At 46.3% G+C, this 26,024-nt stretch overlaps 1 protein-coding gene across 1 annotated transcript; it reads right to left on the reverse strand.

Annotated features, from left to right (window-relative positions):
• Window positions 1-1,432: 1,432 nt before the first annotated feature.
• LOC136501528 (noroxomaritidine synthase 2-like) lies at window positions 1,433-3,252 on the reverse strand. Its single transcript, XM_066497053.1, has one exon. The coding sequence runs from the start codon at window positions 3,230-3,232 to the stop codon at window positions 1,676-1,678; it is 1,557 nt and encodes a 518-aa protein (XP_066353150.1). The 5' UTR covers window positions 3,233-3,252; the 3' UTR covers window positions 1,433-1,675.
• Window positions 3,253-26,024: the final 22,772 nt, after the last annotated feature.

Consider the following 26,024-nt stretch of genomic DNA (forward strand, 5'->3'; position numbering starts at 1 on the left):
ATCACAAAAACCCTATCAAATTTTAATATATTGCATGCACTTAGTCCAGCCATTCCCTAAATGGGCATGTGGTGAGAAGCTCGCAAGCAGCACACCCGAGATCAACAACTCATCTACGTGAATGATGGTTCAATAGTTTGTTTTTGGGAAGGCTGGCAGCATCGATAGATGTTGCTGCGATGACATAGGACTAGCCAACAGCTACTTGAGGTATACAGACGACTCCAAAAGGCATGAGAATATTGTAATTTAATCCGGTGATGCATTGTCAAGTAATCCTCAACAAAAGGTATAAAATGATCCAAAATTTAAATAGCACTTTTCATGAGGGTCAAGTAACCGATTCTATTGAGGAATGGAGCTAATGAAGAGAAAATTGAAGGATAACTTTGTTTGGCTTTAGTAGAATTTGGTCATCCACGGGTACGAGCAGAAAAAAGAAAGTCAACAAATTAGTCGATGATAGATATATGAGATGAAGTGGGGCTATATTATTACAATCAAGCAAATAAAAAAAATTACACTACCTGCAGAATTTAATTTTCAAGAAAAATAGACCCAAATATTACAATGGAAAGAAGTTACCCGTGCTATTTGTGCGAGCCACCTTGCTAGTTTTTGATAGAGGAATCATTGCTGGAAATTTTTAAGTTAAATAAAATAAAAGATGAAAAACATACAACAGCAAGAGCACTTCAACAACAATATTTTATTTTACTGAATCAGCTATCCAGTATGCCGCATACTCGCATAGCATGGTTCCTGCACGCTCTGCAACATGTGTAGCAAAAACATCCATATGCTCATATGCACTAGATATCTCTCTGCATATTGCAGCGCGCAAATCTTTCGGTTTGTCAAACTGTAGTGATGATATCATTGTACCTGTTGAGGAGAGTGCGTACAAAGCTTTAATTTCCACAGTGTTAAGTTCATTCGACCCTTTTCTTAACCTTCACCATGAGGCCGTTCTTCATCTGCAGAATGGGGGGGAGGGGGGGAGGAGGGGGTCTCCATTATCCAATAGCACTTTTCGCTTATTTATAATCTGAAATACTCGTCATCTCATTAGTCCTTTGTTTGCATTGTCATTATATCACCAAAATCCACACTATAGGATCTGATACACTTTCAGTCTCTCCCTTTTTTTTTGATCGATGACAACACAAACAAAGCTTACATATTGAAGCATCTGTATGTAAAGCTCCCCTCAAATTTGTGCACATATGATTTCAACAAGTAATTAAATAGCCTCAATGGCACATATGCACAAATTAAATCTAGATAGAACGTGGTGAACTCTTCATATATATAGTTCCATGAGGTGCAAACGTGTCAATTAAACAAACGTGATGCAATATGGCATGTGATTCATACAAATTAAGAATAAGACAAACACAAAACATCATCACAAGCTATGAACAAAGCAAGCTAACATAGCAACCTTACATAGCACAAGTGTTCCATTAACTAAGCACACCACAAAGTTCTTACACTTAGCACCAATACAAAGTTCTGACATCACATAGTCCACACATTACATAACACAATGTCTTACTTGCCCACAATACAGAAGTTCTCATCACACATAGATAGGGGATAGATAGATAGATAACATGATAAAAAAGGATAGGGCGACGAAGCAAAGCGACAATAGCAAATTCTCCACAGTGTTTCATTCTTGGACCCTTTTCTTAACCTTGACCATGAGCCCGTTCTTCATCTGCAGAATAGTCGAGAGCTTTGGCTCAACAGCATGCACTTCCAACACCTCCATATCAAAGTTCCACAGGACGTTGGCGGCGGCGGTCTTCACCTGCATAATCCCGATGTCCTTGCCGAGGCACATCCTTGGCCCCGAGCTGAACGTCAGGAATTTATGAGAAGGAACGTATTGCAGTTTGCTTCCATCATCCGAGAGCCACCTCTCTGGCCTGTACTCCTGGCAGTCATTGCCCCACACGGGCTCCATTCTTGCCATGGCGTACAAGGAGATGAGGATGGTGTCCCCAGCGCCCACCTCATCGCCGCTTGGCAGTGTATCGTCGCGCAGCACAGTCTTGCGCTCGAACGGGGCTGGAGGGTAAAGCCTCAGGGTCTCAAACACCACAGCCTGCAAGTAAACTAGTTCTTTCATCTCCTCAGGCTCAAAGGTCACCGTGGCCGTGGCATTTGTTTCTTTATCGGTGGCGGCGGCGGCGGCTTTGCAAGATGCGATGGGCGCCAGCTCCTTGCGGATGCTGGACAAGACGGAGGGGTTCCTAGAGATGTTGTAGAATAGCCACGACAACCCCGCACCGACCGTGTCCCTCCCGGCGACAAGATAGCCGATGAGGGTTGCCTGGAGCACTTGGTCGTCGTCGCCATAGTTGGGGTCATTGATGTAGTATGACTGGATGTCTAACGAAGCAGCTTCATCTTCTTCCTCGCCAACCGAATGACGACGGGTCTTCCTTGTCTCCATCATCTTCACGACGAATCCACGTAGTACTGCCTGTGCCGCGGCGATCCTCCTCTCTGGACCAATGTTTAGCCGTCTCATCACCTTCCATACTAACGCCGGCATCACGTGCCGGAACATGGGCACCTCCATGACGGTGTCCATGGCGTCTGTGACGTCAACAGGCGGCATGTCTGGGGACAGGAGACCAGGGTCCAGGCCAAAGACTGGCTTAGCAGCCAGATCGAAAGCATACCTCGTGTTCAATTGCTGCATGTCGAACGCCGTTCCAGCGTTCGCCATGTCTGCAAGGAAGGGGAGCAGGCCTTTCCCGACCTTGTCGTGGCAGAAATTAGTGATGGATGCAAGCATCCTTGGATTGCTTAGGATGCTCTGCATCTTAGCGCGATGGCGGCGGCAGGACTCACCATCAACTGTGAAGAGGCCTCCTTTCATGACGTCGAAGACCTCTGCAAACTCCTCACCCTTGGGGTAGTTTGCATGGTTTGAAGTGAAGATGTGTCGGACATTTTGTGGGTCGCTGGTAAGGAAGTATTGCACTCTCGTTCCCACTGGTCCGTGCACCTTGTAGTTGCACGTAGAGGCAGAAAGGCCAACTGTGATAAATTCGTGCAAGTTGTTGACGTTGGCAAGGATGCCTGGGAGGATGCCTACTACTGGCCAGATCACTGGGAGAATCGGGCTATTTGATCTTTTATATTTGATATAGAAGTACGATGGAACAAGGAGAGCAGCTATGGGGATCAGTAGTGCTGGAGACCATAGAGCCATTGTTATGGACACGAATGTGTATATGGTGTAGCGATATATACACGATGGGTTGCCTGATGGCTCTCTATATATAGAAGCTTCAACCCTTGTGCAGTGTACAAACGCATGCCCATACGTGCTATCTACCTGCTATCTGCCATTTTTCCGCTGACGGTCGGGTCCACGTTGCCTGAATTATATGCCCGCGTTTCCTTCACCTAATCATCTATACAAAGTAGCATTTAGAACATTTTAAGATGTTATAGCAGATCTTCTATCTCATCTCTTATGCGATAATTTTAAAAGATCTCCTAAAAACAACCACCTTTCTCCTAGATAAAGGAGATGATTACCTCTCCCCAATCCCTAATAAAGAAATATAGGGGAAAAGTTTTAGGTGATCAGCTACAACAATGCTCTGTTATATCCTAAATTTATTTTAAGCTACTGTCATAAAATAACTTATAAGAATTGCAATATAAGAGATATGGTAAAGTTGCTCTAACCCTCGAAGCCATGAACCCTCACATTTCATGCACCTAAAGCCATGCATTTACGGTTGCTTCGGTAACACAAACAATGAACACCTAAAGCCATGCATTTACGGTTGCTTCGGTAACACAAACAATGAACACCTAAAGCCATGCATTTACGGTAATAATTAGACCTAGGAGTGTGATGGTGTGTTCCGGGGTAGTGCTTGTTATTCTTCCTGCTACTAGAATTGTATGTGGAAGGCTTGCTTTGAAGTGCTAGGTTAGGCTTCTAGTTTCTATTAGGGATCATTTTTGTGTTTAACATTAGTGCCTAGTGTTTGTGTTTTTAAGAAATTGTAAATTGGTTATTCACACTCTATAGCCGTCCATTAAATCCTTTCAACAATCCTACAAGCATATAACCATATGCCTAGGGACCTAGAATGAATGTGGTTGTGAAGATAGATTTCTTTCGGTAGGTTTTGCATTAATAATTGGGACCTTGAATGAATGTGGTTGACGCTGTGCTAGGTGCCTGATATCAATTGGCTTCCTCAGGTATTTTCAACAGTTGTTTTATTGTGACATGATGTGCATTCTTTATTGTATGAGAAACAAATACAATATCAATATGTGGTTAAGAATTATCATAGAAAAGTATTTTCATCAACTATACATTCATACAGTTAATACGAACCATTAAGTTTTAGTTATTGGGGTGACGGTGGTGGTGGTGTTTGTTTTTCTTTTCTTCGCTGTAGGCAGCCTCTCAGCGTTATCAGCATGTAATTTATGTTATGTTAATAGAGTTCATTAAAAAATAATTCAGAACAAACAGTTTCACATACTGGTGGGTAGAAATATAGTAAGCCTATAACTCTTAATAGCAGAGCTCTAGCTGGATTTTTTTTTTCTTCTGTGTCCACAACATGGACACGTCCAGTGTCTCTATATATCAAACCAGTTTGCTTTGGCCGCCAACCACGATAGCCACGGTAGCAAATTGATTTTGTCCCGTTGGATCGCCGCTTCGACGTTCAGATTTTGTTTTCGCTACTGTTTTGTTTTGTGTGGTATGGAGCCTTCCATCATTTACTCTCCATTTCTTTGCTGTGCCCGTCCTCATCCTCATTCACCCCCTCGTCCCCTTCGTCGCCCGCCGCGGCGCTCCTTCGCTCCTCCCTCCTCAGCCCTAGATCTGCTCTTTCCTTCCTCCCTCCCTCTCCCTCTTCCTATGGCGGCGCAGGCGCGGCGGCGCGGGCCTGCCCCGCCCCTCGGCGTGGCCGTGCGGGCCCAGCGCGCCCTCTGGCGCGGGCGGCGCCCCCTGCAGCGGCGTTGCGTGGCCGGCGCTACCTCCCCAGCGTGGCCAGGCCCCATGCGGCACCTCTGCCACGGCCCCCCAGCGCTCATCGGCTCCGGCGCGAGAAGACACAGGTGAATGTGGCCTCCCTACCTTACTGTCCTCCCTTTCCCTCGCCGGTGCCAGGGTGCAGCGTCGATCTGTGCTTGTCGGCCTTCTTTGCTAGGGTCGATCCAGGGCCTCCATGGCCGGATCCAGTCTTTTCCCCACCAGATCTGTGTAGAACACCAACAGTGAAGCCTAGGGAGCCCTGGACGACGGTGGCATGGGGGAGGGCCGCGCCGGCCACACGATGAGAGAGGGCTGCCTAGGTGCGCCGGCACCGTCACTCGACCTCGATAGGTCGACGTTGGTCCTCCGGTGCCTGTGGCCGCCGTCTTGGGTGCCAGCTGCGCCGAGTTGCTCCCGCTGCTTGTATGCCCGGTGCCGGGTGCCGAGACGATGCAGTCCGCGTGGGATGCGGTGTGCGCGGTGGCCGTGGGCGGCCATGTCATGCTGTTTTGTTGGGTGCTTTTCTTGTCCTGCGGCTTCCGAGGTGAGATGCTTCATTGAGTTCTACGTCTTTTGGGGAGCAAGATGGTATGCTGAGCTATTTTTAGGGAAATAGTACAGTCCAACCAGTACATGTTAGTGCAAAGTGCAAATAATCCATTATGCTACACATATGAATCTATTACAGTTCTGCATGAGCAAGGACAAAATGATATTGATGACTTAAGAATTGCGCTGTGCTTGCATACAGCTTTCTTTAATATACTTTTAGCGATCCTACTTATGTATATTTTAAAAAGAAATTTGAGCTCAAATATGCAATTTGCTGTGCACTGTTCATGTTGGTTAGCTAACTGAGTTACATATACCTTCGTGGTATTGAACACAGTGGTTAGTGAAATTTACTGAAATTTTACTGTGCAGTGATTTCTTGTTCAAAGATGTCCTATCTTTTAATACATTGCCCACTCAATTTGTAGCTCCCAAGTGTTAATCAGTATCTTTGGAATATGTGTTGGCACCGCATGTTCTTCACTTCTTTCAGTTACTGTCGGAGGAGCACTACATGTTTAGCAAAATCAAATAGGTTGTCACTTATTTAGTTTGGATCTTTTCTACAGAGCATATTGACCACGGTCTACATCAATAGGGTCTACGTAGTGATATGTATCTGCCTTCTAATCCTACAGCAATGTGGATAATAATGGCGCTGCCTCCTAGAAGTAATTTAGATAACCAAATAATAGTAGATAATCATCCATATCTTCTTTTTGTTGGTTGCATGGTTAATTAGCCCAAATATATTATGCAAGGGTTCTAGATGTTCAGCCAATGATCTGTTCCTCATAACGAAAGCTGCAATAAGATGGATAACAAGGACACTGCCTTAGTAGAGTATGGTAATACTAATCAAGCATATGTTCCTTCTATTGATTTCATGCCCGCTTAATCCTACTATTATATTATGCCAGGGTTTGGATGCTCATGGGCCCACATATGTAGAGAAGAAAGCAGATGTGGTGTTCTGGGTTGGCTTTCCTCAGTAAGCTATCCTACTTAGTGTTTTCCTCGCTATTTAGTTAAATCTGTGTGCAAAATGATATGTTTTGCCTAATGATTTGTGTTCATGCAACATATTAAAGAATAAAGCAAATTTCTATGATTATTGGTTCCTCCTCCAAGTGCACAACTCGCTGACATAGAAGGATGCCAAGAGTTCATAAACACCGACAAAAATAAAGAGGCCAACACCTGCATCTTAGAACTCAGAGAAACCAAATATGTTCACATTTTCTTATGCATTTTGATGTTATCACCATATCGTCAGCCATATATATTTATTTGTATGTATATTCAAAGATTAGTGGTGATGTGGAATTGCTCCCTCAGCTTGTTTATCAATATCATGGTACTGTTTATGCTACAAATTTAAAATTGAGACTCTGCCAAGATCATTGAGAAACAGTGACTCCGTGTGTACATGGGACCTTATCTATTTCTTTCTCCTACTATGTCACTATGTTATACCACACTGTGCTTACATAATCTATGACCCCAGTAACACTACATGCTTGTATGTAAAGTTGTATATAATAATGTATTATGTTTCTAGCTTCATAGCTTATCTTTTGACATGTCCACCTACCACATCCAGTAAAAATTATCTATTGCTGGCCCATGTACGACACGCGATGGCGCGCGCCACGTACTAGTTAATACTAATGTGTTCCATGTCCGTATGTCTCCATTAAAAGTATTCTCTCACCTAACTTATTTAATAAGGATTGAGCAATCTGTTAAAAGTATTCTCTCACCTAACCTATTCCACCAACACTCTAAAGCTAGTGATCATGACCACTAGAACCGATGCTTTTCTTGGTTAATTAATACTGGCTCCGTTTTAAATTGTAGAATGTTTTGCTTTTTGTTACATATTCTTACTTATATATGTAGACATAGTGTATATCTAAATATCATACAATTTAGAATGAATGGAGTACAAAATGGAGTGGTGTTTAGATATAGAATAAAATAAAAAGGATTATTCAGATGTTCCATATGTTTTGTTACTAGCTAATACTCCGTATTATATATTATTGCTCAGAGCATCCTTATTACGCTGGTCTAACCAGGCCGGAGAATTTGCCACATTAATACTTACACTGTGGGTGAATGCCTGTTACAGAATGATGCATGTACCTAAGCTCTAGCTTTACTGTTGCTTTCGGTGAGTAGGTGCATGAATACTGACAGCGTCATTGTTGATAGCACTGAACACCGAGGTAGTCGATCTCGACGGTTCTAAGCCATGCCTGCCTCCTCCCCTAGATATCGAAAGCTAGCAGCCTCGTCGTTGATTTGAACTCCTATGGACACCAGATACGGGCGGCCTGGTGGTTGTTTTTAGATAATGGAAAATATCATCTGACTTCATTCAACTTAAGATCTGTTTGAATGCACTTTATTCACCACAATTCACATGTGTTGAAGTGGATTGGGATAAAAATTGAAGCTAACAGAGGAATCAGGCCATGCTGATTACAAGGAATCACATTACAAGGTTCATAACAAAAATATTCTTGAATGATATCCTTCGCTGTTAAGTTTCCCTATTGCTTGAACAGGCCGGCCCGGCCCTAGCCCCTCTTGAATGAATAATTCCATCCACCACCTACATGCACCATCAGGAAATATCTGCCGACACACCGTGTCATCTAGCCCTACAATCAGCTATACGTCTTGATGTAGATGCATCGTCAGTGCCCTATTATCTTTCAGCATTAGCTGTTTTGTCTTGGGTCCTTAAATGAATGTGGATGTGAAAATAGACGCTGCAGTAGATGCATGAAATAAGGTCAGATCTTTCCAACAGATTTTTTATTGTGACATGACTATTGACGGGCCCAGATTTTTTTGCTTGGATATTCAAAATATAAAAGTGTGTCAAAAAAATATTTGACAACCTAAACTCCTAAAATTATAATATTTGGCATTTATAACACCACACATTTCTAAGTATACAATATATAACACACATAATTCAGCATGATTTCAGAAATTCATAAAATTTGAGCATAACTTGAAATTGTTTAACAATTAACATAAAGAAGTGCCAATAGTTTAACATACCTGAGTAGCAACATCTGGAATGTCATTATTGTCTTCATCACTACAATTTGATCCATTTAGGCAGATAGATTCATCACCTTCTATATTCTGCTGTGCATACATTGATCGATGATGGAGTAGCACTGTAGCACGAAACCGGACCACCCACCACCGTACTTTTTGGCATCCATCGTGCCGCCTCCTGAGAAATAATGTAAGGCCAGCAGCCAACGGCGCATGATCTAGGTAGCGCAGTGCCGGTTGAGACAAGACTAGAACACAGATAGCCTGGTGATGGCTACTTAGCTAGATGTCTACATTGACATTATTGGACCTTGCCACTTTAATTTTCTTTTGTAGGCCAAAGACCTATGCTACTTAGCTAGATGTCTAGATTCACATTATTTTTCTCCAGACCATGTCATAGTGACACATATTTTACTAAGGGGAATTAAAAGTTGTTTACACGACAAAGCTACGAGAGACCCCATAACATAGATTACAAAACCACAGAGGTAGTGGTTAGCAACCTATGACCAAAGCAACAGGAGAAAGAAGAGGCGGTAAGAAAGGGACCCAGCCCTCCGCCTCAAAACCTAACCGGCTGGACCTATGAAAGGAAGAATACATCAACGCAAAGGCTGCCAACAAAGGAGATGAAGCTGTGATGGCAAGGCAACCACCGAGAAGAGACGAGACAAACATCCAGTAGTACGGTAGCAAAGCATCTGCCAGAGGTGACGAGAGTAGAAGCGGCAAAGTATCCGCAAGTTTGGGGCCATCACGCACTCAGCAGCAAAGCATCTACCTAAGAGGGGAGACCGATGTGACGTCGGCGACAAAACATCATCTCCTTTACACGGGTCCCACCGGTCCTGTAGATGATGACGGGGACAGCTTCACGTCGCGGCCTTGTTCGCCACTAGCGCTATGCGCGGGCATCACCAGCCGGTCATAGCTCTCCATTTCGTCCCAGCGGGCAGCATGGTCAACAGGTACCCCTGTCGAAAGCCATATAGGGTTAGGCAGCATAGTGCTGGCACGCCTAACACTATGGACAACGTGAGCCCCTATGTATGGCCCGTCGTGGCCACGGGTCACGTCAAGACGTGTCCTCTCCCTTCCCGGTGTCAGAGGTTTGACCCTGGGCTCGTGCTCTTATACCCGTAGTGGTTGGAGGCGGCACGAACCCCTATGGGGCCTGCGTTCCTGCTCAAGACCGAATCTGTATCCTCAGGGTTGGGCAAGGTGGAACCCCCCCTCCCCCCCCTCGAGGGGTCTGGCGAGACGAAGCCCACGCCCTCGGGGTCGAGCAAGATGGAGCCCGCACCCTCGGGTTTGGGAGATATAGAACCCGCGCCCTTGAGGTTAGGCGAGATGGATCCCACACCCCTAGGGTCAGGCGTGACGGAGCCTTCGCCCGCGGGGTCAGGCGACACGGTGCCTATGCCCTCGGGGTCGGGCGAGACTTTAAATATGCCCTTGACCATCTGGGCGAATTAGCGTTCGTGGCCATATGGAAGAACCGCCTGAAATAACACACTTTCGGAGGCGCTTGTCTTCCACTAGACACTAAGCACCTCAAAAGTCAGCTAAAACAGACAGTTCCGTCGAGCACACCGCAAGAGAGAACTCAAAACAATCTATGTTTTACATCCAGAATCCAATAATGAGTATGAGCTTACAATACTTAGTACATTTCATACAACATATAGTCTTGGAAATTATTTATTACAATACCAGAGTTCAGAGTGCAATAATTAAATAGCGGAATCGCAATAACATCTAGCGGAAACAATACACGGATCCATATGTGCCCACCAGAAGAATCCTCCACACTAGATCTAACTCTTCAAGCTGCACCTACAACAGGGTAAAATAAACCTTGAGTACATAATGTACTCGCAAGACTTACCCGACTAGTGGGAATATCTTCCCCACTCTCAAGGATATGATAGGCAATATGGTTTGCTGCTTACTTTTGTTTGCAAAAAGCATTACTAATAGTGCATCCTTAAGGTCAAGTTTTATTAGCAGTCATGATTACTTCATTTGCTAACTATTCTAGGTAAGCACCTATTCTACCTTCGAGCAATGGTTGAGCAATTAGAACCATTTTACCATCTTTCATATTCCAGTTCTTAATATGGTGCTAGACCATAGCCAAGTTGTACCATCTCATGGAAACATCGATTTGCGAAACCAATGTATCCCAGCTCGGTACCCCAAAACACACGCCTCGTTTCTACCCCAGGCACAAATGAGACTAACCCATTTCACTCCTGTTGAGGGGTTCAGGTCCCCGTCCAAACTTGGACTCCAAGCCCCCACACTTGAGACCCGGTCTCAGTGTGGTGCTTAGACCTCCACCTTTCTCCGCCTCTAATCAGTCGGTCCAGAAAGAGCCGAAACCCATGACAAGAGCACAATGAGCCTTTCCGCTCCCATAAGCAAGTATGTGCTCAGGATAATAAGTCTATGGCTTGACTACCATCTACAACAACGGACGGTCCTCAATTGACACGAATAGGGAAAACACTTGTATTATGAGAGTAATAATAACCACCCATTGTGAGTAACAGCAGGTTACTCACGCTACCTACAACCTAAGCATAGCAGCTACTCGAACCTGCACTAGTAGGACTCATAGGGTATATATATATATATATATATATGTATTTGGTTTCCATAAAATTCCTACAATGTAAATGGACAAATCATATATATATATACACGGTGGATATGAAAAATAGATGTTATGCACCGGGGCTTGCCTTGGGCAGGCGTGGTGTCAGCTGAGTCAGTCGGTGGTGGCTTTGGGACCTCCTCCTGCACAAGAATCTCCTCCTCGTACTCCTTGATGATCTTCTCAAACTCGTGCTCGCCAGTGGTCATGATCTCCGTCGAGTCGTTCTCTATGTGCATGCGATGATGATGATGCAACGACATAGTACTTAGGCAACAACAACTCTTAAAATAAGAATACATATGCCATACTAACAAGCTAGCTCTAATGACTAAGATATTAAGCTAACCATCATCTCTATCAAATCAAGTGTCAAGCTCACCCTAACAAGTGCTTTATTTCATAAGTCAACATTCTTCTGTTATTCATATTAATGGTTTAATGGATATTTAGCTACCCTAATAAACAAGCTATCTTAGGGCTACAAAATTTACAATAAGTACTTAATAATACAATGAAGCTACTATAAAAATTTCAGGATCAAAACTACTACCAAATTATCACAAAAATTCCTACAATAATTACCCTAATAGTATTAAGCATTTTCAAATGATTTAATAGCCATTAGTTCCAACACATATATGTATGAACTAACTATACCAACAGATAGACAATAATTTTAGGAACCTAACAAAATTTATTTTGCAATTTTTGGGCACCTACATGATTTTATATTAATTACCAAAGGTCGGCTCAGAAATTGAAATAGAAAGCCATTATGAATTCCCTAAGAAAAAGAAAAACGAATTCCACCGTGCAGCCCACAAACGCGAGGCAGGCGTGGCCCACGCGCGAGACGGCCCATAGCAGGGGAGCCCGAGCGCACTGACACTTTTGCAAAAGAGCCCTCGAACTTCACCCGAATTACCCCTAAGTTCTAATACTATTCTTCCCTCTCTCAGACAATCTCATTTAACCCCTGAGTTATCCCTAATTTCCCCAGACGCATCTGCGGCAACCCTATGCATGGCAGCGCGGCCTTAATGGCCCCGCGGTGGGGAAACGACCAAATTGAGGCTTGGCCAGGCTCAACTCAAGGCATGATGGGGTCAGGCAGCAAGGTGGCTTAATGGCGAGGCCTTCGGCTTAATGGTCGTCCTCGCCTTGGCGGCAAGCGATCGGTCGGACCCGAGAGATCACCTGTGCGCTCGCTACGAGACAGCGTAGCCAAAGAACATGCGCGTGCATGCAGGCAGTTGGGGAAACATGGCATGTGTGGCCACAACGCCATTAAGGCGAGGCGATGGCTCGAGGCAGCAGGGGCTAGCCCATGTGCACGCGACGATGAGGTACTCATATCAACATAGCATGGTGCCATAGTGGTGGCAGCACCGCACGGCAGTGGCCAAAGGCGGCAATGGTTGTGCCCCAGCAGCTCAGCAAGGCGGCAGCGGCGGTGGCAGCAGCGTGGTGGCAAGGTGGGGCAGCAATGCGGTGGCCCGTAGCGGCCATGCTGCAGCCAGACCTCAGCCAGCCAACACGCAGCAACATGCGTGCACGCGGTGCGGCCAACGTGGCGACGTCGCGCTCCCGAGCATGGTGACCGCGCGCACCCGGCCAGACAACCCGAGGTTGTGTTTGTGCATGAATTTTAAAGCGCATCTAGAAACTAATCTAACACAGTTGAGGCTAAACCACCTAAATCATGCTAAAGAGGGTACATCAGACTACCATACAGAACAAAAACATAACACTGACCTTTAGCTAAATTTTTCAAAATTAATTCACCAACATGGCAGTGTCACACTATTTTCAAACTTAAAATTTTTCTATCTTGAGCTGGATTTGATTTCAAGTTCCATTTCTAAGCTATTAGAAATACTAGCTAGCAATATTATTTTCTAAAGGCAAAAGTTGCATTGTCATCTATAAAGTTTGTACTTCAAATTTTATTTAAGGGTCACATACATGTCTCATAACATTTTTGCTTAATAAAAATTGCTTTATAAGCCTACTCCATAACACACAAGCACTAGAACCTTCCATAACTAACATCTTCATTGGACATTTTTAGTGCAACCAAAATTCTATTTTCATCTCCCCACATGTTCTAACACATAAACATGATGCTCATGACATAGTTTAGCAGTTTATTTAGGGCGTAACACTGAGGGTGTTACAGCTCCTCCCCCTTAAAGAAAATCTCATCCTGAGATTTCATGTGAGTGCCTAGGGTGGAAAAGGGATAAGAAATAAATTTTAATTAAAACTATTACCTCGATGCATTAGGAAGGAGGTGGGGATAAAGTTCCAGAATATAATTCTCTGGTTCCCAAGTTGCTTCGTCCTCTGAATGGTTTTGCCATTGGACTTTATAAAATTTAACCACTTTGTTTCTAGTGACTCTTTTTCGTCCAAGATTTTGATGGGATGCTTAACATAAGAAAGATCGGGTTAGAGAGGGAGTCCTTCAATTTCCACCACTTCATCGGGAACTCGCAAACACTTCTTTAACTGAGAAATATGGAAGACATTATGGACTGCTGACAAGATATCTAGGAGCTAGATACGATAAGCAATAGAACCACACCATTCCAAAACTTTATAAGGTCTGACATAACGAGGAGCTAATTCCCATGGACTCCAAATCGATGCGCACCTCTCATCGAAGATACCTTTAGATACACATGGTTACCAACTTCAAATTGCAAAGGCCTTCTCCACTTGTCTGCATAAGTTTTCTGACGGTTCTGAGCTACTTTCAAATGACTCTGAATAACACTGACTTGCTCTATGGCTTCTTTGACAAAATTAGGTCCAAAATAACCATGGTCTCCCACTTCAACCTAGTTAAGAGGTGTTCTACATTTCTTGCCATATAGAGTTTCGAAAGGTGCCATTCGAATGCTTTCTTGATAACTATTGTTATAAGAAAACTCAGCTAAAGTCAAGCATTCATCCCACTTTTCAGGGAAAGAAATGACACAAGCTCTCAACATATACTCAAGTACTTGGTTGACTCTTTTGGTCTGACCATCAGTTTGCTGATGATAAGCTGAACTTCTAAGAAGACAAGTACCAAGATACTTCTAGAGATGCTCTTAGAAGCGAGAGACAAAAACTAACCCTCTATGAGAAACAATGGTAAGAGAAACTCCATGTAGGGTTACAACCCGATCAAAATACAACTTGGCATACTTTTTGGCTGAATACCTTGTATCCACCAGAAGAAAATGAGCAGACATGGTGAGGCGATCCACAATGACCCAAATAGAATCATACCCCTTTGCTGTGCGGGGCAAACCCACAACAAAATCCATAGAAACATCCTCCCATTTCTAAATAGGGATAGGCAAAGGCTATAGAAAACTAGGCATACGCAGATGATCTGTCTGCCTTAACCCTTCCACAAACGTCACATTCTAAGATGTATTTAGTAATGTCTTGCTTCATATTTGGCCACTAGTACAAATGACGCAAATCATGATACATCTTGTTGCTTCTAGGGTGAATGGACAACTTGGAGTTCTGAGCTTCATCCAAAATTTTCCTCATAAGCTCATCACTTGAGGGAACCACCAAATGGTTCTTGAACTTCACCACACCTTGATCGTCAAGACTGAAATGAGGGCCACGCCCTTCGGCAATTAACTTCTTGATATGAGGAATTTCCAAAACATCTTGCCTTTTGTCGGTGCAGAAAGTGATCAACATGTAAATATTTGTAGTTTTGCCATACGTTGTGATCGGATGTGGCCTAGCACTCAATGACACAGGGTTTATACTGGTTCAGGCGACGTGCCCTATGTCCAGTTTGAGTCGGTCGGTGACTTTATTCCTGATCCTAGGTGTTTGAAGTTTGCTGTAGGGTTACAAACCGAAGGGAGTAAGATGGGGTGCAAGAGGTTCGGTCAGAATCTGGACCGAAGGGCCGAGAGAGACAGGAGCTCTTGCGTGTGCTAAGTATTTGAGCGTGTGCTCTATTGGAATCCTTGGTTGTTCGGATTGTTGGAGAGTTGATCGATCCCTCTATTGGGGGAGAGCGCGTCCCCTTTTATAGATGAAGGGGACGGCCTTACAAGTGAGAGAGAGAGTACATATGCTACTGCGTCTTGTTGCCCATTCCATCAGGTACAAGATGATAGCAGGTGCCCACAACACTGTTGTTGTCAGACGCATGTGGGAGATTTTACCGTATTCACCATGTATGGTAAATGACGGCACCCACAACACTATTGATGCCCAGAGGCATGTGGGGAGTCTTACCGTGTTCGCCTAGTATGGGAATTGATGGCGCCCATAACACTGTAGGGAAAGAACATCGGCGCCCACAACATTGCTTGGGTTCTGACATGCCTAGAAGGTTGCAGGGTGCCCTTCTGCCATGCCCTGTTGGTACTGTCCTATAGGTGTACAGGGTATGGTCCTCGGTATTGCGGTTGACTTGAGCATCCTGCTTTACTTGTTCCGACCATTTCCAGGTCCTCACCGAGTGGGTGTCTCCAGTCGGTTGGTCCTAGTCGGCTCCGACTACGCTAGTCAGAGAAGAGCTATAAGTAGAGGTTTGGTGCATCCTCGGTCGGAGACACGGGTCAGAGTCGGAGGCGGCATTGGCCTGGCCTTCTGGTCGGAGAGGCGGGCCAGAGTCAGAAGTGAGCGTCGTTCCTCCTTGGCTAGGCCTTCTGGTCAGAGATTGGATCACCCTTCTGGCCTATCATTAGGTTTTTAGGCTGGCCCAGGAGTTGCTCATCGTTCGCAACATCATCTGCTGGGCCGAGCTTTTGCTAGGAAGCAGGTCCGTGAGGGACCCCGGGTTTATGAACCCGACAGGAGCCCCTGAGGTCCCGAGAAATTCGGGTAGAATCATCGAGAGAATTTTTGTCTTGACAACGAGTGCGCGTGAGCGCACCCGCGGGTGTAGCCCCTGAGCCCCTAGGCGATTTGGGTAGAATCATCTGGGGGTTTTTTCGTGTTGTCGGGGGGGAATTTTTTGTTTGTTTAACAGCGGGTGCACACGAGCGCACCCGTGGATGTAGCCCCTGAGCCCCTGAGCGATTTAGGTAGAATCGCCTGGGGGGTTTTATCAGTGGGCGTGTGTTTGTGCACCTTGGTCGAGACAGAGTCATCAACCATGGCGTCAGGCGTAGGATCTGGCGAGACGGGATCATGGACCCAGGCATCGGGTGCAGCCAAGGGATCAGGTGAGATGGACTCGCGGACCCATCATGCGTAGCTGAGGTAGTTTAGGGATCGAGCGAGACGGGCTCGTGGACCCAGGCATCGGGCGCAGCCGAGGAATCAGGCGACACAGACTCATGGACCTGTCATGCATAGCCAAGGTAGTTTAGTGATTAGGCGAGATGGGCTCATAGACCTAGGCGTCGGGCGCAGCCGAGGGATCAAGCGAGACGGACTCACAGACCCATCTTGCACAGTCGAGGCAGTTAGGGATCGGCGCGAGATGGGCTCACAGACCCAGGCATCGGGCATAGCCAAGGGATCAGGCGAGACGATCTCGTGGATCCATCCTGCGAAGCTAAGGTAGTTTAGGGATCGAGCAAGATGGGCTCATGGACCCAGGCATCGGGCATTGCTGAGGGATCAGGCGAGACGGACTCGTGGACCTATCGTGCATAGCCAAGGCAGTTTAGGTATCAGGCGAGATGGGCTCATGGACCCAGGCGTCAGGCATAGCCAAGGGATCAGGTGAGACTGACTCACAGACCCATCGTGTGCAGCCGAGGTAGTTTAGGGATCAGGCAAGATGGGCTCATGAACCCACACGTCGAGCGCAGCCAAGGGATCAGGCGAGATGGACTCGTGGTCCCATAGTGTGCAGCCGAGGTAGTTTAGGGATTGGGTGAGATGGGCTCATGGACCCAAGCGACGGGTGTAGCCTAGGGATCAGGTGAGAGGGACTCACGGTCCCATCGTGCGTAGCTGAGGCAATTTAGCGATCGGGCGAGACGGGCTCGCGGACCCAGGCGTCGGGCGTAGCTAAGGGATCGGGCAAGACGGACTCGTGGTCCCATTGTCGGGCGTCCCGAGGCTTCGAGCCCCATTGGGCTTGGTAGGGGTTGGCTTCGTGCATTACCATGTTCACGGTTTCCATAACTGAAGGAGCTGAGCTTACATCGCTTGCCTCGATGGCTCGAGTGACGCGCTCGGTGAGCTCGCTAACGGGCATGTTCGAGTGAAATTCGGGTTCGTTGTTCGTGATGGGGTCGACATAGCCCTCATGTGGCATTCCACTAATCCTTAGCCCACATCTCGGCAGATGCTTGGGTCATTCCAGAGACCGACCCAGGTGGCCCGCTGGCCTCCCCTCGATGGAGATTCTATAGGCATGGCTCGAGGCTAGGATAGAACGAGAATGTTGAGATGACCCTATCTGCTTCGGAGTAGATTGGGAGAGGGCCACTGGGCCTCATCTACATTTTTCTCCCCTAGCTCTGTTTGACGTGAGGCGGCCTCGAGCCCTTCGTGGGCCAGCCTTCGGACCCTGGTTGGTCGTTGCTCATGTTGAATGAGGCAACTACCACTTCATGATGCAACATGAGGCATTGTGACGCATTGACTACATGTGCAATGCTTTGGATGCATGGGATGAATGAATGAATGCGTGTATGGGAAATGACGAATGGATGATCATGTAAACAAATCAAATAGAAGGCTTTGGTAAAGTTACCTTGATTACTCGAGTGATGGGTTTAAGGAGCTCTCATCGGATGTGTCCAACCAGGACCCTTGTTGGACGTTCATGATGGAGTTGGCTTGGCCTACATGGGGCATCCATCTACTCCTTACCTATCTCTCGGCATTCGACTGAGCCATGCGATCGACTTAGGAAGCCCATCGGTCTCTCCTGGATGGAGATCACGTCATTAGGCTCTTCCAAGGCTTACCTAGGAAGGCGGAGGGCCACCTATGTGCGGTGGCACTTTGTTTCCTGCGCCTAGCGTGTGGTAGTGGTGGGCCATGCCAAGACCATGTTCTGTCTAACCTGGTGACGTTTCATCGGGCAGGGCGCATCCCATCGGTCAGGACACATCCTGTCATATTCCTGTCCGCATTGAATAGGGGAAGGTAGAGAGTTTTTTGCCCCGATCCTTTGCCCTTCTTCAATGGCTGCATCTCCTCCTTAAATAGGGGAAGGGAGAGGGAAAGGACAACTCATAGACCCGTTCATGAATCCGGAGCGCAATGTCGAGCTAGAGGTCATCCGATGTAGATGAGATGGTGCTAGCCGCCTTCACCGAGAAGGGGCTGCTTCTGCCGAAGGAGGTGGCGCACTGGAGGGTACTGCACATTGCCATCTTCATCACCGTCTATGAGGCATTCATCGGGATGGAGCCATGTGTGGACTCCTTCCAGCGAATCTTCTTCGGGCGAGTCTTGTTGGAGGGGAAGCCGCCCAGGACTGCACCGGTGGGGGGTTTTGCCCTTACAGCCACTCAGGTTGGCCAGTTCATAAAGTTTGATGAGACATCCTCCAGCCATGGTGGCCATACTTTGGTGGCTAACGTCCCTGTCTAGGAGCTGCCTCGACTGCATAAGAAAGTCAGGAGCTCCAAGTTCTTCTGCTAAGCATCTATGGCTTGCGACGCCCTTGAGGTACCTGCTGCGCTCGCTGAAGTCGAGGGAGCAGAACTAGGTGGGGCCCTTGTGGTGGTGGTTATGTCTGGTGGCATGTGCCATGGACTCACACCTTTGGCATCAGCCGATGCCATCGGGTGGCCATAGTAGCATTTAGAGTAGAAGTAGTCAGCAAATGTAACCGTTAAGTTCGTGGGGGAGCCCCCGTGTTAACAGTTTTTGTATCAATGAATACATCAGTTCTGCTTTGTGATAGAATCATTGTCCGTTCCTTGTGTTTTATCCTAGCATAGCCTTGTTTTTATCCTTTCTTTTTCACACCTGCCCATTCATTTCGTAGGCTACAACTTTAAGAACCCGGGGGTCACCCGTGAGGCTCGGCTGCTCATAACCATAGGTCGTGGAGGGGTGCGTTCGGTTGGGAGTATAAACAAAGTTATGTAGGGTAATCAAAGGAATGGAATAATGCCCTTTCATTTGGGCAACGCCCTTTCATTCGGGCGAAAAGTTTTTACCATGTGATACTAAAAAAGAGAGGTGGTATTATACCCTCATGGAGCCCCCGAGCGAGCCGGGATGAAAGTGTTCAGGCTGGGGCGCTTTATAGGAGCAAGCGTTGAATAAAAGCGGTAAGACCGAATTTAGGGAAAATGACGTAGCTATTCAATGTTCCAAGTGTTGGTGAGAACATCGTCGTTGTCGTCCTTTAGTCGGTAGGTGCCCGGTCGGATAACTTCGGTCACCATATAGGGTCCTTCCCATGGTGGAGAGAGCTTGTGCTTCTCCTTGGTCGACTAGGTCCTTTGAAGCATGAGATCTCTGACCTCAAGGATCCTTCCTCTGATTTTCCTCTCATGGTACCTGCAGAGAGTCTACTGGTATCGAGTGGAGCAGATGATGCTCATCTCACGGGCCTCCTCAAGCAGGTCGACTGTGTCTTGCTGAGGCTCCGTGGCTCGATCACGGTCGGAGGCCTTCACTCTAGGGGCGCCGTGGTTGATGTTGGAGGGTAGTACTGCTTCAGCTCCGTAGGCTAGGAAGAAGGGTGTGAACCCTGTGGATTAGTTTGGGGTTGTCCTTAGGCTCCAAAGGATCACTGGGACCTCTGCAACCAATCGACCGGCGTACTTGTTGAGTCGATCAAAGATGCATGGCTTAAGTCCTTAGAGGACCATGCCATTGGCATGCTCGACCTAACCGTTAGTACATGGATGTCTGACCAAGGCCCAGTCGATCTTGATGCCGTATCCATCACTGAAGTCCAGGAACTTCTTCTTGATGAAGTTAGTCCCATGGTTAGTGATGATACAGTTAGGAACACCGAACCGGAAGATGATGTTGAGGAAGAACTTGACTGCCTCCTCCGAGTGGATGTTGGTGATGGGCTTGGCCTCTATCCACTTGTGAGTTTGTCCACTGCTATGAGAAGGTGAGTGAAGCCACCAGGGCCCTTTTTGAGGGGTCCTACCATGTCGAGGCCCTAGACCACGAATGGCCAGGTGATGGGGATGGTTTGAAGCTCTTGTGCCGGCAAATGGGTTTGCCGAGGGTAGAACTAGCATCCTTCACACCTACAGACGACCTCCTCTACATCTCGTAGTGCGGTGGGCCAATAAAAACCTTGCCGATAGGCTTTTCCGACCAGCAACCTTGAGGCCATGTGATGTTCCCATATTCTGCTGTGGACCTCTAGGAGGAGCTGCTTCCCTTGGTTGGTAGGGATGCACTTCATGAGTACCCCTGATGGACTTCATTTGTAAAGTTCGTCGCCGAGCACGATGAAGGTCTTGGCTCGTTGAGCGATCTGTTGTGCTTCAGTCCTCTTAGGTGGGAGAACCTCCTCAAGGAGGTAGGCGAGTAGCGGCGCTCGCCAGTTGGTTTGATCAATTGCCACCATGGCGACATCAGCGGGTGATGTTGTTATGGAGGCACTAGGGTTGGAGCCCCCAAGCATCGGGCTGGCGTTCGGGTCAGAGCCCTCGAGTGCTGGATTGGCATCGGGGTGTGTCTAGATCAACCCTTCTAGGATGCGGGCGGATGGCTCATGGAGGTCATTGACGAAGACCCCATCCGGAGATGGAATCCGCCTGGCAGCCAATTTCACGAGAAAATCAGCGGCATCATTGTCCTTTCGGGGGACATGATGAAGCTCAATCCCATGGAATTTGTCCTCAAGCTTGCACACCTCCTGGCAGTATGCTACCATGAGGGGGCTTTTGCAGGAGGACTCATTCATGACCTGGTCAACAACCAACTCTGAGTGACCATGAACGTAGAGTCGCATAGCATCGAGCTCAATGGCGATGCATAGTTTATTGATGAGGGCCTCGTATTCCATGGCATTGTTTGAGCCTGAGAAATGGAGGCGAATGGCGTAGCAGAGTCTACTTCCATCTAGGGAGATTAGAACTAGTCTAGCCCCTGAGCCGGGTGCCATTACGGACCCATCGAAGTACATCGTCTAGTACTCATGGGTGACGTCCAGGGTCGGTAGCTGGACCTCCGTGCATTCGGCGACAAAATCCACAAGAGCCTGAGACTTAATAGCGGTACGGGGAATATACCTGATGTCATGGCCCATTAGTTCGAGTGCCCACTTAGAGATCCATCCCACGGCGTTGTGGTTGCGAATGATGTCTCCGAGCGGATATGAAGTGACGACCGCGACTTCATGGTCGGTGAAGTAGTGCAGGAGCTTCTAGGTCGCCATCAACATGGTGTATAGGAGTTTTTGCACCTGGGGGTACCGGACCTTGGGGTCGGTGAGTACCTCCCTGATGAAGTACATAGGTCATTGGACCTTAAGGTGGTGTCCCAGCTCCTCCCTTTCAATGACCTGGGCAGCGCTCACCATGTGGTTGCTTGTCGCGACGTAGAGGAGGAGGGGCTCTCCCTGTTCAGGAGCAACGAGGATTGGGGCCAACGTTAGTGGCGTTTTGAGGCTCTCCAAAGCCTGTTGTGCTTCCTTAGTCTAGACAAATGCATCTGTCTTTTTGAAGAGCTTGTAGAGAGGCATCCCTCGCTCGCCGAGCCAGAGATGAATCGGCTCAGGGCTGCCAGGCAGCCGGTGAGCCTTTGTATGCCCTTGATGTTGTGTATAGGGCCCATGTTGGAGATGGTTGTGATCTTTTCGGGGTTGGCCTCGATGCCGCACTCGGACACGATGTATCCAAGCAGCTTCCCCTTTGGAACCCCAAAAACACATTTTTTGGGATTCAGTTTGATGTTGAACCTTCAGAGGTCCGCGAACATTGTGGCCAAGTTTGCGATCAGGTCACAAGCTTGAGCCATTTTGACCACTATGTCATCAACATAGACAGCAATGGTTGGCTTTGGCCGGTCGACCTGATCAGGTTGGTCGAGCGGGTCGATTTGGTCGGTAAAGCATTAATGCATGCACCATTGATAGGTGGCACCAGCGTTCTTTAGGCCAAAATGCATGGTTATGTGGTAGTACGAACCATACGGGGTGATGAACGAGGTTGTGAATTGATTGGATTCTTTCATCGCGATCTAGTGATAGCCTGAGTAGGCATCCAGAAAGGAGAGGATCTCGCAACCCAAGGTGGAGTCGACTATCTGGTCTATGTGCGGTAAAGGAAAGTGATCCTTTGGACACGCCTTGTTGAGGCCAGTATAATTGTCGGTGTTTCGAGCAAACACCGGCTAGTGAATTTATAATTATTGCGCATTAGGCTCGGATGGTGTACTAAAGGACACAAGATTTATACTGGTTCGGGCAGAATGTCCCTACGTCCAGTTCGCTGTTGCTCATGTTATTAGTACCGAAAGAGGTTCGTAGTAGGGGGTACAAATGGTCGAGAGACGGACGGGTCCAAAGTCTCTGATGGAAAGGTCGAGAGGACGCCAAGAGCTCGGTTGTTGCTTGACTGTGTGTTGTGTGTTGAATCGATCCATCGTCTTCTATATGAAATCGATCGGTCCCCTTAGTGGGGTGCCCTGCCCTCCCTTTTATGGATCAAGGGGGGAACAGGGGCTACAGATGGGAGAAAGAGAAAAAAGCCAAAGGCAGAGAAGGTCATTTGAAGGAGCTAGGTCTTCCTTTCCCCCTATGCCTGCCCTACCAACATGGCAGACCATGTTAGGGATGGCGTGTTTTGCTGATCCTCGTAGGGCTATGCCCTAGCTCTATCCAGCAAGTGGGTACGTCCCATCCTACACCGGCGGACGGTGCGGTGTTCCAGGGAGCTGAGCTGCGACCCTATGGGGAGTAGCCAGGGAGGTGACCATACGTCCGTCACTGTAGACGATGTGAGTTCTCCTTTGGATTGTAGTGGTTGTCATATGCCTGTGTCAGGAACTGCGTCCGAGGGATGACGGCGGTGCCCGCAACTGTAACACCCTAAAATTAGCTACTTTCTAAAAAGAGTAAAAACGATTTCTGTTAATTGTTTTGTGCTCATAAAAACATAGGTAAAAGAAAACTTTCTTTAAATTAAATCCAACATAAGGGTAGCAACATGTTTGCGCATACATGCAGTTGCATTGGTACTTTTGTGATGAGTGGTTTGGATACAGTTGCATTGGTACTTTTGTGATGAGTGGTTTGGAAAATAAATTCAAATCTCAATCTTCAAAATATTATTTTCAAGTAGTGGTTTAAAAAGAAATTGAAAACTTGCAAAAACAAAAGTTAGATAAGATGCTTGTTTTCAAAATCCAAAGGCTTGGAAAAGGTTTTAGGACACGTTAGAACGATGCCTCTCTTTCCGGGAATCTTTCCGACCTTTTTCGGGATTAAATTCCTATTTTTTGGAGCCTTGTCTTTTTCGTCAATCAATCTAAAAGTCTTTTTGGGAGCTAAAACCACTTTGGTTGTGTTCCTTATCCTTCCATCTATCCCTAGGAATTTTTATGGAATTTTTTGGAGCTCAGAGATATTTTTCGGAGCCTAAATAGTAATTTCTGATTTTTTGTAATTATTTTAATTCCGAAAATCAATAATTATAAAATATCTTCACTTTCCAAAATCTCCAAACCCTGCATATATATATATGCCGGTGTAGCCCTCGACGCGAGGATTCCAGAAGTACAGCCTGTTTTTCGAGCCGCCACTCGTAGCCCCGTAGATCGGACGCCGAAGTTTGGCACCGACGAACTCTTCGGCGAGCTTTTTCGGCCAAACCGTCGCATTCCGGCGTCGACCACCACCACCACGAGGTAGATTTCGTCGTCCTCTACAACGTCTTGCTATCCTTTTCGTGAATCCATGCCCGTTCATCGTTTCCCTAACCTCTCTTTTTCTTCTCCGGCGAGGAACCACCATGGCTGACGGAGCTTCTTCGTTCTTCGTCGTCCGGCGCTGCAGCACCATCTCCGCCCCTTGACTGCACTCCCCGGCCCCGTGGACTCCCACGCCCTGCACAGCAAGTGCCGCCGCCGGCCTGTGCGGGCTCGGCGTGTAGGCCCTGCGCTGGCCAGCCACCGCCACTGCCGCTTGGGCGAGGCGCACGTGCGCCGCTGCCAGCCTCCGTGGCTGGCCCCAGCCCCAGCCCAGCCACCTTCTATGGCTGGCAGAAGCCCCAAGCCAAGCACCCTCCTCCCTGTCGTTTTCACGTGAGCTGCACAGATGACTCAAGGAAGAAGACGAGATATTTACGAGTTCGCTATCGGTCCTTAAATAATCGTAGTTTATTTATTTTAACTCTGTTTCAGTTCATTTCAGTTGTGTTAGTTTTGTGTCATGGAGATCTATGCAGTAGCACTATTAGTTTTCATATCACATGTTTATGAATTTATTTTATAAAAATATTAATTGTGCCTATAATTAATTAATCGCTGATTAATTAAAGTCGATTTAGGTTTTTTATTTCGATTCGATTGCACGAGTTTCATCGCAGTGTGTGATACGTGTTAGCAGCGATGTTTAACATATCTCACATCTTGGAAATTTATAAGTTAAATATTAATTTGATTAAGGATTATTCAATAACTTTTTAATTAAAAGCAATTTAAGTTCTAATTCCGTTTTGCACCGTTTAAGTTGTGTTTGGTTCGTGCTGACGTGAACTATATGTTAGGGGCAATGTTTTTCATGTCACATGTTTTTTCATATATAGCTAAATATTAAATTGATTACTATATTTGCACACTAGTTTGGAATTAAAAGCAATATAGGTGCTTAACCTTGATAATTTATACCTAAAAGTTAATATGATTAATTGTTAACTTAAAAGTGTTTCTAGAATATAATTTGATTAGCTGAACAAGATACATATGTGATAAGTACGAGTAGATGTTGTCACATGCTTAATTCATTTGCGAAGGTAAAGTTTAATTTGTTTAATAAATTATGTGATAACATTTATAAATAATACATGATTAGCTTTAACTCGACTTTTAAAACTAAATATGTTGTGATTAATCTAAATCAATATTGTTCATATAGTGATTAAGAAGTTGTTCTCTGAAGACTTTTAAAACTAAATCCATATTAGCTTTAACTCAACTTTTAAAACTAAATATGTATGGATATATGTGTGGTGATATATGATTCAGTCAATCGCTGAGGTTTACGTGGTGATTAAGAAGTTGTTCTCTGAAGACTAGAAGCTGAGAATTGGAAGCAGAGGATTGAAAGTTGGATACTAAAGGCTTTTGAGCGTATTGCTTTGGGGGAAAAGCAAGTTAAGGCAAGTATAGCATGGGACCATCCTTGATACCTATTCACTATTAATCATTTTATTCATGATGTATGTGTCTACCTTGGCAACTGTAGTAAATTCCCTAGCTAATTGATATCCTGGATTCGTTGATACCTTTGAGATATTACATTGGGTAGTTTTTGCTAGTGCTTAACTAAACCATGATCTTGTAACTTGACTAATGGTATATGCAATAAACATTAAAACATGACTTTTTAGGAACATGGAAACAGGGGGCTGAAGTGTTTAGCTACTTTCTAAATGCTTCAGATTCCTCTCCCTAAGGACTTATCTATAAGCGATCATCCAGGACTTACAGTACAGCTGTGAGGGCTATATGGCTCTGGCTTTAGCTCAGTGTGAGGACCTTTTCTAGCTTGTTAGTGGTTACCTTTATGGCGCACGAGGGTATGTTTCCTTTTCTGCTAGG

This window comes from Miscanthus floridulus, chromosome 13, assembly GCF_019320115.1.
Source record: "Miscanthus floridulus cultivar M001 chromosome 13, ASM1932011v1, whole genome shotgun sequence".
Lineage (NCBI taxonomy): Eukaryota > Viridiplantae > Streptophyta > Magnoliopsida > Poales > Poaceae > Miscanthus > Miscanthus floridulus.

What these genes read in the sequence shown, in the direction of transcription:
- LOC136501528 (XM_066497053.1), bottom strand. Translation starts at nt 3,232, where the DNA reads ATGGCTCTATGGTCTCCAGCACTACTGATCCCCATAGCTGCTCTCCTT.